The 13290-nt window shown below is 36.5% G+C and overlaps 1 protein-coding gene across 9 annotated transcripts in view; it reads left to right on the plus strand.

Annotated features, from left to right (window-relative positions):
* The window catches only part of triob (trio Rho guanine nucleotide exchange factor b), a 181439-nt gene that overhangs the window by 95422 nt on the left and 72727 nt on the right, over positions 1–13290 (plus strand). For 7 of the 9 annotated variants that reach the window (XR_009437662.1, XM_059567335.1, XM_059567334.1 and 4 more), the window contains 9 exons: positions 87–209; positions 5193–5384; positions 5658–5702; positions 6326–6457; positions 6964–7194; positions 9574–9696; positions 9830–10021; positions 11323–11492; positions 12040–12214. Coding sequence is in view for 8 of the 9 variants with exons in the window: in XM_059567335.1 (XP_059423318.1) it covers positions 87–209; positions 5193–5384; positions 5658–5702; positions 6326–6457; positions 6964–7194; positions 9574–9696; positions 9830–10021; positions 11323–11492; positions 12040–12214 (1383 nt within the window). In the remaining variant the exon portion in view is untranslated. The remainder of the gene's footprint in view (positions 1–86; positions 210–5192; positions 5385–5657; positions 5703–6325; positions 6458–6963; positions 7195–9573; positions 9697–9829; positions 10022–11322; positions 11493–12039; positions 12215–13290) is intronic. The other 2 variants (XM_059567331.1, XM_059567330.1) reach the window with 1 other exon arrangement.

Below are 13290 nucleotides of genomic sequence, written 5' to 3' on the forward strand. Positions count from 1 at the left end.
CCAGAGGCTCCTGTGAAAACTTCTGATCTTCTGATGTTAAACTAAATATTGTTTAAATAACTAGATACCATGTCAACTCTCAACAGATGTTCGATTGGATCGTCCATAATAAAGGCCTGTTTCTGACAACCTACACAGAGATAGGAGCCAACCATCAACATGTGCTTGAGCTGCAGACCCAGCACAACCACTTTGCAATGAACTGCATGGTAAGGCTGTATCCAGTGGTCCAGCAGTAATACGTGTCACCACCTGAGGCATTATAATAGTGTAGCTTGATGTGTGTTACATCATTTAAATGATGTGCGTTTTTACACGTGCCCTTACTTATTCATGCAAGAATGAATTTTCTGTTGTCATATAATAGTCATGTGCATATATGCTTGAAGGGTATGTAATGCCACGGGAGAACAGTCACACACATATACATCATCCCTGTGTGTGTGTGTGTGTGTGTGTGTGTGTGTGTGTGTGTGTGTGTGTGTGTGTGTGTGTGTGTGATCCTGGCAGATATGTTAATCACCTTCAGTAGGTTTCAAAGGCAGAGAGTTTCACAAGAAAACAGCATGGCATCAATCACTGATTTTCCATCTCTGTGGTTTCAGCTGCCCTCTGCCAATCCATATCTAAATGTAACTGCTGTTCAGCCAAAAGGAAGCATGTCTACAGCACGTATCATCTTGCAGATAAATGATCCATGTAGTTTTAAATGCTTTCATATTTTTGGAATTCATAGAGAGTTTTTCTCAAATTTGAAGGATATAAATCCTTAACTCATTAATTAGTCATTAAACCATAATAATGATTAAACAGACCAGTAGTTAATATAATTTTATGGTTGAATATATATATATATATATATATATATATACATATATATATATATATATATATATATATATATATATATATATATATATATATATATATATATATATATATATATATATATATATAAACATTTTTAATCTCTAAGTCATTAAGTTTAATAACTCCAAATAAATTTTTTTGCTTTTTTTGAGGAAAATGTACTGTAAGTGGTGCTTACCCTTTCAACACTTAAAGCACATATTGAGTATCATTCATGAAACATGAGCAGAATCAATTTTTGTGTAAATTGTTTGTAAAGCCATTCTGATATAATTTTTTGTATTTATGAGTGTTATTTGCTCCCAACTGTGCATAAAATGTGCATAAGACTTCCAAATGTTTTGTTTTCTTTAGACAAACTGATGAAATTGCATTTTGATACCATTATTTACCATGATAATATTTACAAAAAAATGTATTGGTTAACCACTGAGTTAAAAGTGAGGATACATTTCACTGATAAACAACAATGAAATTACTTTCACTTCACAAATCACTTTAGTTTTAAGTCAAATCTAAGGTTCATGAAGTATTCGCAAATCCAAAGGACAGTTTTTTGGTCCAATTTACACCCATATTAATCTGGATTTAAGCTTAAACTTACATAAGTTTCATGAATGAGGCAGTTACATTTATTATTTATACATAGATTTTTGTTTGTTTAGTTTTATGAAAACAGTTACATAAACAATTAAAAACACACATAGTTGTAAACAGTCCTAGACAAACAATATAGATATGGAAACAAAACCGATTTCAATAAACGATAAGGAAACATAAGTATGGAGACAAAGCAGATGTTCATAAACAAGAATATAGATCTAGAAGTAAAATAAATGTAGAAAGCAGAATGTAGTTACTGCATCTAATTATTATTTTTACTATTTTCATGCCTTCATGTTCTCCACCCTCGTGAATTTTCAGAAATTCAGAAAGGTTATAGTCCTTGCCAATTGCTAGGATGTTTTTGTAGGCTTTCATCAGGCTCTTTGTTGCTCTTTTGTTAGGGTGTTAGGTTTGGCTGAGTGTGCTAGAATCACATGTCCTGCCTCAGCTCTGAGAACAGTCCACCCCCCTCTCACGTTGCTATAACTGTGCACAACTTAATGGATGAAATGCTTTGTCAAATGTTTGTTTTGAGTTAGCCTGACTGCCGGGCAGCCGGGGGCACTACAGCCACCTCCTCAGGAAGTCCTAGGAGCCTTACTTCCCGTCTGATATGATGCATGAATGGACGTAAACACTTTTCTTGTTAACTTGGTTATATTGTTAGATTAAGTGTATTGCTTGATAAGGTGATAATACATGTTTCATGTTTCAAGGTTTTTTTTTTTGTTTGTTATTTTTTCAATGTTAGATTCGGTGTAAGAGAAGTAGGATAAATATTCTGATGGCATGTAATTGTGATGCAAATCAACACGATATTTATAACAGTGTAGCAGAATGCTTACATAAAATCATAAGATCAATAATAATATAATAATATTATTTCAAATAATAATAATTATAACAATTCTCAGTAAGATGATATTTAAAAACTTAGTTAAATGATCAAAACTGTTGTTTTTATTGTGGGAGGGCAAAACATTCAGTATTGTGCAATGCAGTGTACAAATGTACAAATAAAAATGTACAAATAAAAAAAAATATCATATCATATTTGATACTTACTATTTGATACTAGCGTGATAAAAAAATAAAAATACTGTAAACCTAACTTGCTCAAGTCCATTAAGTGTTCATCTTGACATTGCTAATAATATAAAAGTTATTTTATATTACCTACTAGAATTCCGTAAAGATTTCACAGAACCACAACTAAAAAATTCCAAAGAGCAGAATGCGTGTTTTGATCATGTTGATAATTAGCAGTATTTAGAATTTTGCATATCAAATATGATACAGTAGGCTTGGGGTTAATATCCTGCAGGTTCTGTGGCATTTGCTGTATGTATTGACAGTAAATAGGCGATTTATGGAGATATCCATGTTCATCACATGGCACACTGGGGGCCTGGTTGTAACCTTTCGTAATAGACATGCTTAAGCAGCTATGTCATTGAGTTCCGGGGGTAATGTCACCTGAGCGGAACGTTACGCTTGTCAAGTTGTAAATTAACTCAGATTCCCACTCTTTTATGAAAGACAGTCTGGAGGACAACATTTAGAAAACACTCCCCTGGCTTTATGAAAGACAGTCTGGAGGACAACATTTAGAAAACACTCCCCTGGCTAAAGGCATTTTACACATGGCTGCAGTCTTCCATCATGCTGGTGTATTGATTAGTCCCAGATATATCATGTTCCAGGCACTCCTTTGCTAATCAGCCTGTATTTGTAAGAGAAAAGAGGTTTACTGTAATAATATTAAACCTGGGAGTCTGAGAGTGAAGGGTAGGTCGTTGCATGACTCTCTCTGTTGAAGTAGACTTCAGGGTCCAATACTGTCATTAAGTGATTTTCTCATGTGAGGAAGGCTTTTGTTCTGTGGTATGTGTGTCTGGGCTGTGTTCAGGTCCTGTAATGTGATCCGTGTAAATGTAGGTACTGTAAAGCACTTCCTTCGTCTGTACTGTCCTTTTACACTCAAGTGTCTTTTTTCATGTTTTCTGTTTTGGGATGAGATGATGGATTATAGTATTGCTAAAGTTATTTCTGTCCAAAATATAATTATAACAGGTGCTTGACCAAAATACTAATGGGACGGGGGACTGTAAAAATGTTTCTCCTCATTGGATCAGTTAGTGTACGTGTGTGTTTGTACCAGAAAAAGAAAATTGAAAATGAACTGTAAATATAAAAATGTAACGTGTAAAATTCAATCAACAGAAACATAGGTATTTAAAATATATACACACAGACACAACTGTTCACACTTTTCGGGACAGTATGATTTTTGTCTTTGAAAGAAATGCATACTTTTATTAAGGAAGGATGCATCAAATTAAATAAAAAATAGTTGCAGGTACCAAATATATACCACATATTAATGCCTTATTCCACATGACCATATTTTAGATCCCTTAATTCTATCCCATAATTAAACTTAACAAATTAAGAGTTAAGAGCAAATTAAGAGTTCACTGAGGAAAAAGTCATAGTTAATAGTGAACGTGGTCCCTATTCTAAAGTGTTACCGACTTTACAAAAAGGTTCAATTTGTTTGTTACAGTATTTATTTATCTTTGTTAACATCAGTTAATAAAAATACAACTGTTCATTGTTAGTCCATGTTAGCTCAGGTCAATTGAAAATAAAGATAAAAGTATATATACTTAGAAATGTACACTTTGTCCAGTCGCATTTCTGCAGCAAACATGATTCTTAAGTTGTATACATTTATGTAAATCATACAAATGTCATGTGCCCTCTATGTGGAAGTCAGTTTTGCTAATGAACCACATGCTGGTCATTGGCATGAAAATAGCACCTATTATATTTCGCATATGTTTATCCAGAGGTTTCTTTAAGCTGCTTTAATTTACATGAAAATGATACCAGAAGCTTTTATTTGTTTCCATGATGTGATCCACGAGGCCTGTGATACATAACAGAGGGATTTGATGAATTTGTGTTTAGTGGTGCATGTCTATCTTCCCCGAGGAGCTCTGAAACCAAGCTCGGGGTGAGTGATATAGAGAGTTAGTAACCCTATTTTCCATCCTGAATTCATCTGTTAGAAATACATTTGTGCATGTGGGCACCATTAGCTTGTCTTATCTTCATATGCAGGCTGTATTATTTAGAAATGGTCATCTTTAAGTGTCATTATTTGGTAAAACTGACAACAGATTTAGTGGGTGTGCACATCTTCCAGAGTTTATAGAATTATCCACGGGTGAGTGTGTGTGTTGTATATTAATGTATAACAGATGGGTGCATATGTTCATATCAATACCAAAAATAAAAAATGATCAAATGACTGACATAGTCACCTTAGTAACGTGCATCCATTGCATTATACTGGGACATGATTTAAAGCTAAGGGATCAAGAGTTTGATTGTGGTCTTTAGTTTATGCATGTGACTATAGTATTGCTCCAGGTTTTCACGCGCATGGACACGACTGCTGCAGTTTATTGTTTTATGCAGGCCGATACCAAACCCCCATCAGGTTTTCATCTGACAGCTCTCTGTGTATTGATCCTATTCCCTTTTGAATGCCTTTGGGCTGTGTAATTAGTCCCATGTGAGGAAACAGCATGGTAACCAGAGCTCGACATTCTACTAGCTGTTTACTGTGACTGGGTCATTGTTTTATATCTCTTAAGATATAAGTATGCAGTGTATATAGCACTCAGTCTTTTTGTGGTCTCTTGCAGAATGTGTATGTGAACATCAGTCGGATCATGTCCGTGGGGAACAGGCTGCTGGAGTCGGGTCACTATGCAACCCAGCAGATTCAGCAGATCTCAGGTCAGCTGGAACAGGAGTGGAAAGCGTTTGCCGCTGCATTGGATGAGAGAAGCACGCTGCTGGAAATGTCTGCTAACTTCCACCAGAAAACCGACCAGGTGAGGCCTAAATGTGCAGACGCATACCTACAGATAGATTGAGTGGCCAAACAAACTGATGCATTGATGATGATGCAATGTGTGCCTTAATAACAAACTAATAATTACAAACTAAATTCTAAGCAACATATCATTTAGATGCCCATATATTTTCAGCTAAATTGAGTTTGCCGAGTAAGTATGTACTATTCTAGAGGGGCTGTCAGAATTTAGAGAATGATGTGTTGTTCACAAAAACTCATACCCACTTTTTATCCCTTTTCTGTTATTCAGAAAAACAAGTCATCAAGTTGTCTCAAAATCACTTCACTGGCTAAGGTTAGGATCCATGTGTTGACATTTCACAAATGTTTTAAAAGCACTGCAAGCCACGCTTCTTGCACTTCCCAGGCAGTCTACCTATATACACAGGCAGACTAAACTATGTTTGTGTTGTTGTTGTTTTTTCAGTGTAAAATCTTGGATTTCTATCTCTTGTTTTTATAAGTGAATCACCAGAGTGACCATAAGTGAATGTTCAGACACTGTAATTGAATACTGCATGTAGAAAGGCCTGTACTGGAAAAAGGATGAATGAAATCCATTCCTTTCATCTTTCTGTCCGTTATCTTTCACTTTGAGCATTTAACATCTTTTGTCAGCATCAATATTAGGCTGACACACTATTCATTCAGTTTATTTAGCTCCCAATGAGACAGGGCCAAAATAGTTTATTTGTAGAGACAAATCGCAATGTATTTAATCTTTTCCTACATAAGACACTGTTGTAAATCACTTAGTGGTGGATGGCTCAAAGTTAGCCTCCTAACAACAGTTGCTGTGTTGACACTTGGTCATATTCTTGACTTTTTTTATAATCATTCCTGTATGTGGTAACAGATCACAGATGTGTATGTGGTTGGTTTAACAACCAATAGCTGAATATTCTTGCCTTTTTTTAGTATATGAGCAACATGGACTCTTGGTGTAAAGCCTGTGGAGAGGGAGAACTTCCTTCTGAGCTACAGGACCTGGAAGACACCATCCACCACCACCAGGGTCTCTATGAACACATAACCGCTGCCTATTCTGAGGTACAAATCTCCATTCAAGTAAAAACTTTTGATTGTGTTTGTGAATATTTTCACTTTAAAGACTAAATTCAGGATACCTCCAATCTGAGCAAGAACTAAAAAACTTGTAATAGTTTTTTCTGAATATGACAGTGTTCAAGTATTTGGTCTTTGCGGACTAGATCTGCTACGCACACCGCTGCTGCTGCACAGAAAATATGGACTTGCTACTGCCGGTAGATACACAGACATGTTGCTGTGAGCTTGTAAGATACGCTACTGCTTCTGCATGGATAAACACACATAAATCCCCTAGCAGAACTAGACAAGTGGAGCTGGGGAGGTGGAGGGTTTCAAAGGAACTCTGAACAACAACAAACACTGTACCAGACTATTTAAATGGTGTATGGGATGTAAAAGAACATGGCGTTTCATGAATGAACTTGATTTTCAAATAAAGGTGGGATTTTTTTTGTAAGTAACATTTCTGGTTGTTGATGTGTACTGTATTATCTGTACATCCCCAGGTAAGTCAGGATGGCAAAGCCCTACTAGATAAGCTACAGCGGCCTTTGACCCCAGGAAGTGCAGATTCGCTGACAGCCTCGGCTAACTACTCCAAGGCGGTGCACCATGTTCTGGACATCATTCATGAGGTTCTGCATCACCAGAGGCAGTTGGAGAACATCTGGCAACACCGCAAACTTCGTCTTCACCAACGGCTACAGCTCTGTGTCTTCCAACAGGATGTCCAGCAGGTAGGACACTTATTTTTAATTTATTATTGTAAATAATTTTTTTTACATCTCATGTGGATGTGGGTTCAATTTATTTTATTTAATCAATGTTATTTGTGAAGTGAGAGATTTGCTGAGTGGATGAGGTGTCAGAATGTTGCAGGAGACATCTGTGCGGGACAGATTTTTTTCATTTCATTCTCACCCACTTCCCTGAATTTCTTCTTGCACATGACTGTTTCCACTGTATTTCACTTTCTGCTCACAGTGATTTCGATCTGCCTGCTTTTGGTCAATTTTAGTTTGATTTAGCACGGATTTTTTTCCATTAAGCTAAAATAAATAAATAAATAATTGTTAATTTAAACAAATACAGTATGGGGTCAAAAGTTTTTTTTATGTAATTTATATATATATATATATATATAAATTACATTTTAAAATTTCATTTATTCCTGTGATAGCAATGCTACATTTTCCACCAATTTTCCACTTAATATAAATTGATGTAGCAAAACACAAAATTATCAATGGTTTGATATATGAATATAAATATGATAGTGTGACACTAAAATGATTCCTGCTCATAAATGAGGTGAATCTGGTCCACTTTCTTATTCTTTTTGTCCGAATAAAATGGCAGAATCTAAATGCCTGTGAGGCATCGTTATGTCGAATATAAAGTGAATTCTAGTCTATTAAAAGTTTTCTCTGCTCACTTAAGAACTGAATATAAATTTGAAAGTCCGATTTTAGGCACCACTGCATCATTTATTAATTTATTTTTGGAAAAAATATTTCTTTTTCAATTAAGAAATTCTAAAGCAGTAGTTACCCCAAAAGATAAAAATTCTGTCATCTTTTTCAAAACAACATCTATATGCCTCTTTCACTCTCTCTCGCACACGGTCTGTCCCACACTGTTCCCACAGTTTTTTTTTTTTTGTCTTTTTTCCTCTCAGATGCATTCAGTATCAGTTGTCATGGTAACTGTGTTCAGCAGCCTCATTATGTTGAGGGTTTGCCCCATAAAATGATGCAGGCATAGGGGACCTTTAAACCTTCTAGACATCAGAAAGCAGCCACGTGAGCAGGAGACTCAACATCTGCACAACAAATGATTGCATCTAATCACAAACACACTGACAGATGCCACCACACAAACAGCTCTGAATATTTCTGTGTATGGCACATTCAGCCAGATCAAAGGTGGCATAATGAAATATGCATGAGTAGAGGAGAGTGTGTTTTCGCTGTGTGTGCTTGCGTCTTTTGAGGCAAGTAGAAAGCTTTCAAACTCGGATGCGAGATCTGTCTTAGCAGCTCCACCTTGTAGATTTCAAATGGTTAAGAAAATATTCAATACTCACTTAAAACCTTTTCTAATATGTTTTTATTTGTAAAATATTGCATATGTGTTTGGATGCTCATGCATACCTGTGAGAAACAACAGATATTACCCCATTAATCAGATATCTATAATAAACACAGTTATTGTACTCTCAGACAACACCATCAGAGCAGACACCAGAGTCTTGCTCGCTTATTCTGCAGGATGACCTCACTGCGTGTTTGGTGTTGATGTTTATACTGGTGTTGAGTTGTCGCAGTGAATCCTGCTGCTTTGAGGCTCCACCTGCTGGTTTAACATTGGAAATGCAGTGGAACTCTTTTACATTTATGAATCAGATAGATGCATTTACATATGTGACAACAGTCACATAAAGCCTGAAAAAAGTCAGGAAATGTAAAAGTTGTGTACATTTCTATAATGAATACTTTATTTTAGGGTATCTTAACTAGTTGTTTATTAGCATGAATATTACTAAAATATTAGCCATTTATTAATACTAATTAAGCACATATGAATTCCCAAACTGTGTCCTACATGCTAAAAGAATCCCATGCAGCCTCTTCACTTTTCAGACAAAGAGAGCAAACAATGCTCTCTTTAATGTCTCCATACATGTATTATTAATGTCCCTTGTTCTACATGACCTTATTCTACATCCTTAATCATTCCCAGTACCTAAACTTAATACCTACATTACTAACTATTAATTAAGCAGCAAAATAGGAAGTTATCAAGGGAAAAGTCATAGTAAATAGTGAATAAGTGTTCCCTATTCTAAAGTGTTAACGAATATTTTCTTTTTGAAAAAAATCTTGAAAATCCTCATCTTATGAAAATTAATGACTGAAAGAATAAAATAAAAAATAAAATAAATATATATTATTATACACACCCGGCATAAAAGTATTCCATATGGAATCTGGTCTCTATTAAAATAATATGTACTACACTACTTACTTTTTTGGTTCTTTTATAGTGATTTAGTGGTTCTGTTGACCTTCTAAACCTTTGTTTATGCTCTTCTTTGTGAATATCTTCTCACACAGGTTCTAGATTGGATTGAAAACCATGGTGAGGCGTTCCTGAGTAAGCACACAGGAGTAGGGAAGTCTCTGCACAGGGCTCGAGCATTACAGAAACGTCATGAGGACTTTGAAGAAGTGGCTCAGGTAAGGAGAAACGGATGTAAGATCATCGCTTTGGCTATTGTCCACCTGGATATCTACTGTTCTCCTTCCATAAGCAAAACTAGGCCATCGCAGAAATGAGTCAAATGCATATTAACTTCTGCATGTTTCTCAGAACACCTACACAAATGCAGACAAACTCCTGGAGGCGGCAGAGCAGCTGGCTCAGACGGGCGAGTGTGACCCTGAGGAGATCTACCAGGCTGCACACCAGCTGGAAGATCGTATCCAGGACTTCGTAAGACGGGTGGAACAACGCAAAGTCCTGCTCGACATGTCTGTGGCCTTCCACACTCACAGCAAAGAGGTAAGTTATGAGAACATAAGAATGGGTGTTGGTGGGTGTGGATTTGTCTGGGTTTGCCAGTGTTGACGTGTTCTACTTGACATAAATGTGTTCCTGAATATGATGTAACAGGTACTTGTGTTTTTTTTTTTTTCTGGTCTTCACTTGCATGGATGTAGAGTGTGTTAACAGAGGAGACTGTCACAACTGAGATGATACCAGATATACTGTATATGAGAATAAAAAAATAAATAAAATACTGTACATAGATATAAAAATACATGGATGCATGCTGCTGTAGTTAATGCCAGCCTTAAGATGACATAAGAATTAGAAAAAATTGTATATGATCACGCACAATAAACTCCATCTCAAAAAAACCTGTCTCTAAACCATCTCAAATGTCTGCTTCGTTAACACAAAACCACTCCAGCTCTAGTATTTTTCACTTTTACGTATTTCCAAGAAGTTATAATACAAAGTTAATGCTATTTAGTTTGTTGACAGAGGAATTTCCCTCCTGCTGTCCTACATAGAACAAGCACAACTGAAACTGTGTTTCACGACTAGTTGACAGACCCCACACATTCACTAGTGGCAGAACTAATTTTCTAGTCAGTCTCAACTGTGTCCTACATGCTAAAAGAATCTCATGCAGCCTCTCACTTTCGGAAATTAAACATTATTTGCTTTAAAGCCAAACTAGTGGTTTGAATCTTTACAATTTGTCTGCTTATAAATTCAGAACTCTTTACTTCTGGCCCGTCTATATTCCACAAACAGTAAATGATAATGAGTAGAAGTGTGTACATGATTCATAATATACTTAATACAAGCAAACAATGCTCTCTTTAATGTCTCCATATGGCATAATGTTAGCCATCTGCTATTTGTAGCAGGCTGGCATATATAGACATCTTTGTTTCTGAGAGTGTGTTTTATAACGGTATAGGTATTAATCAGTGGTTAAAGGCTGGAGTTTTGGAAAAAAAGAAAGGTAGAGAACGGTGGAGGTGGAAAAAGACAATGGGGAGGTGTGGAAGGACAGGCATGGCCTGCTGTGGCAGGAGATACACTCTTTGACATGCCAACACAGGCAGATGGCTAATCCTGAGCTCACATAAGATGAAGCCATTCACAGGAAATAACAACACCAGCCGTTCGGTCTGGCTGTTTGTCTTGTCATGTTTGTGCATTTGGATATTTTAGAGTATAGAACAAATGTCATTTGTCTGAAGACCCATGGATCTACTTGGGTCACTGACTGGTTCATAATATTGTGAGGTTTCTGATTGGCTGGTAATGATGTTATCTCTCTGCAGCTGTGGACATGGTTGGAGGAGCTTCAGAAGGAGTTGCTAGATGATGTTTATGCTGAGTCAGTAGAGGCAGTGCAGGAGCTGATCAAACGTTTCGGTCAGCAGCAGCAAACCACCCTTCAGGTCACCGTCAACGTCATTAAAGAAGGGGAGGATCTTATCCAGCAGCTCAGGTACTTCCCAATGACACTGACTTGTTGTCATGAGAATTCTGACTCGAGCATTTATGCACGTCATGTAATGGCCTTAGCATCCCATTGAGGCTGTTGCATTAATTAAAATTACTAACCCCTAACCCTGCAGACACTTTTTACCTTTTTTTATTATTTAGTCATTTTATGAAACTAGTGACCTCATGGGGGCCGAAAGCAAATGCAAGTTTTTCAGGTTTTATCAATAGAGCAAATTTAGCCGGCTACAAGATCATGCACACCACGGACAACTTACAAATGTGTAATTACACATGTTTTGGAAAATCCATCCTGAAACATCAGTAAATGTGTTACTCTTAATAACTAATTCACTTTTCAGTTATGTCTACAGTTGATATTGCAATGTTATTGCAATATCATGTGGAGTTTATCTATGACCCATGTCCTAATCTGAATAAACTAAGTAAACTATAGTAAGAAGATGCTTTATTGAAGTTGTATGGTACTGCATATACTGTAGTAGACGTTGTCTCTAATGCTCGTGCATTACCTTTTTTTCTGATGTCAGAGACTCAGCAATCTCCAGCAATAAAACTCCTCATAACAGCTCTATGGCTCACATCGAGAGCGTCCTGCAGCAGCTGGACGAGGCCCAGGCTCAGATGGAGGAACTGTTTCAGGAACGGAAGATCAAACTAGAGCTCTTTCTCCAACTCAGGATCTTTGAACGAGATGCCATTGATGTGAGTCCACAATTCATTACATGTCTGATAGTTCATTCTCAAATGATAACCCACTGGTTTTCCCACTTGCTGCATGTACAGTATTCTGGTTGCATTCATGAAAGTTAACATTTTGCAATTCACCTGTGTCATACTCATATAGCTTTCCATGTTTTAGATTAAATTTATGCTGTGTTTAATCAATTTGCATTTTGCTCATCCATTACGTTTCATCATTATATTAACACATTTCAATATTTGAGTTTAGGAACCTATTTGTTTTTCAATTATAATCTTGCTGTCAGATACAAATATATTTTTCTTATAGCCATCAGGCAGCACCCTTTGATTACATAAATTTAAAGTTTCTGTTCTGCATCAGTTGTGAGGTAGAAGGCTGTATACCACGTTGTCTCTTCAATATTTGTTGTCAGTTTTTATCTGATCAAAGGAACAAAGCCCTAAAAGACAAAATCCACTGATCTCAGAGATTCTGCGCGGAAGCCTTGAGCAAAGATAAAGCCATCATGGATGCTCTTTTCACAGCCGGCACTATGAGTCATAGAAGATTGTGTCTCTGGACATGTGAAAACGAGTCACACTTTTATCAAAAAGATGTTTGAGAAACTAACAGCTTTATCGAATATATATCACATTAACGGTTGCTCTGACTCAAACCTCTTAAAGTCAACATGAAACAACCTTTTTAATTTTTGCAATCTCACCAAAGGCTTAAGGTTTGGCTGGTTAGCATGAACAGTTAGCCTCTGCTGGTAGATGCTGTAACTGAATCATTGTTCAGCCAAAAAGCTTGTTCCCCATTGACCACTATTCTCAAGTCAGCATTTATTTATATTTTAATAGATGTTTTACAGTTTTAGGAAATAAGGAAATGCATGATGATGATAGATAGATAGATAGATAGATAGATAGATAGATAGATAGATAGATAGATAGATAGATAGATTTATCTGTAAAAATTTACAGATAAACTAAGACTATGGGCCCTATAATACACCCGGCGCAATGCGGTGCAAGGCGCACCGCAAGTGTGTTTGCTAGTTTCAGTCCGGCACCGTTCCCATTTTTCCATCCAG

The sequence above is a fragment of the Carassius carassius genome, chromosome 15 (assembly GCF_963082965.1).
Source record: "Carassius carassius chromosome 15, fCarCar2.1, whole genome shotgun sequence".
NCBI lineage: Eukaryota > Metazoa > Chordata > Actinopteri > Cypriniformes > Cyprinidae > Carassius > Carassius carassius.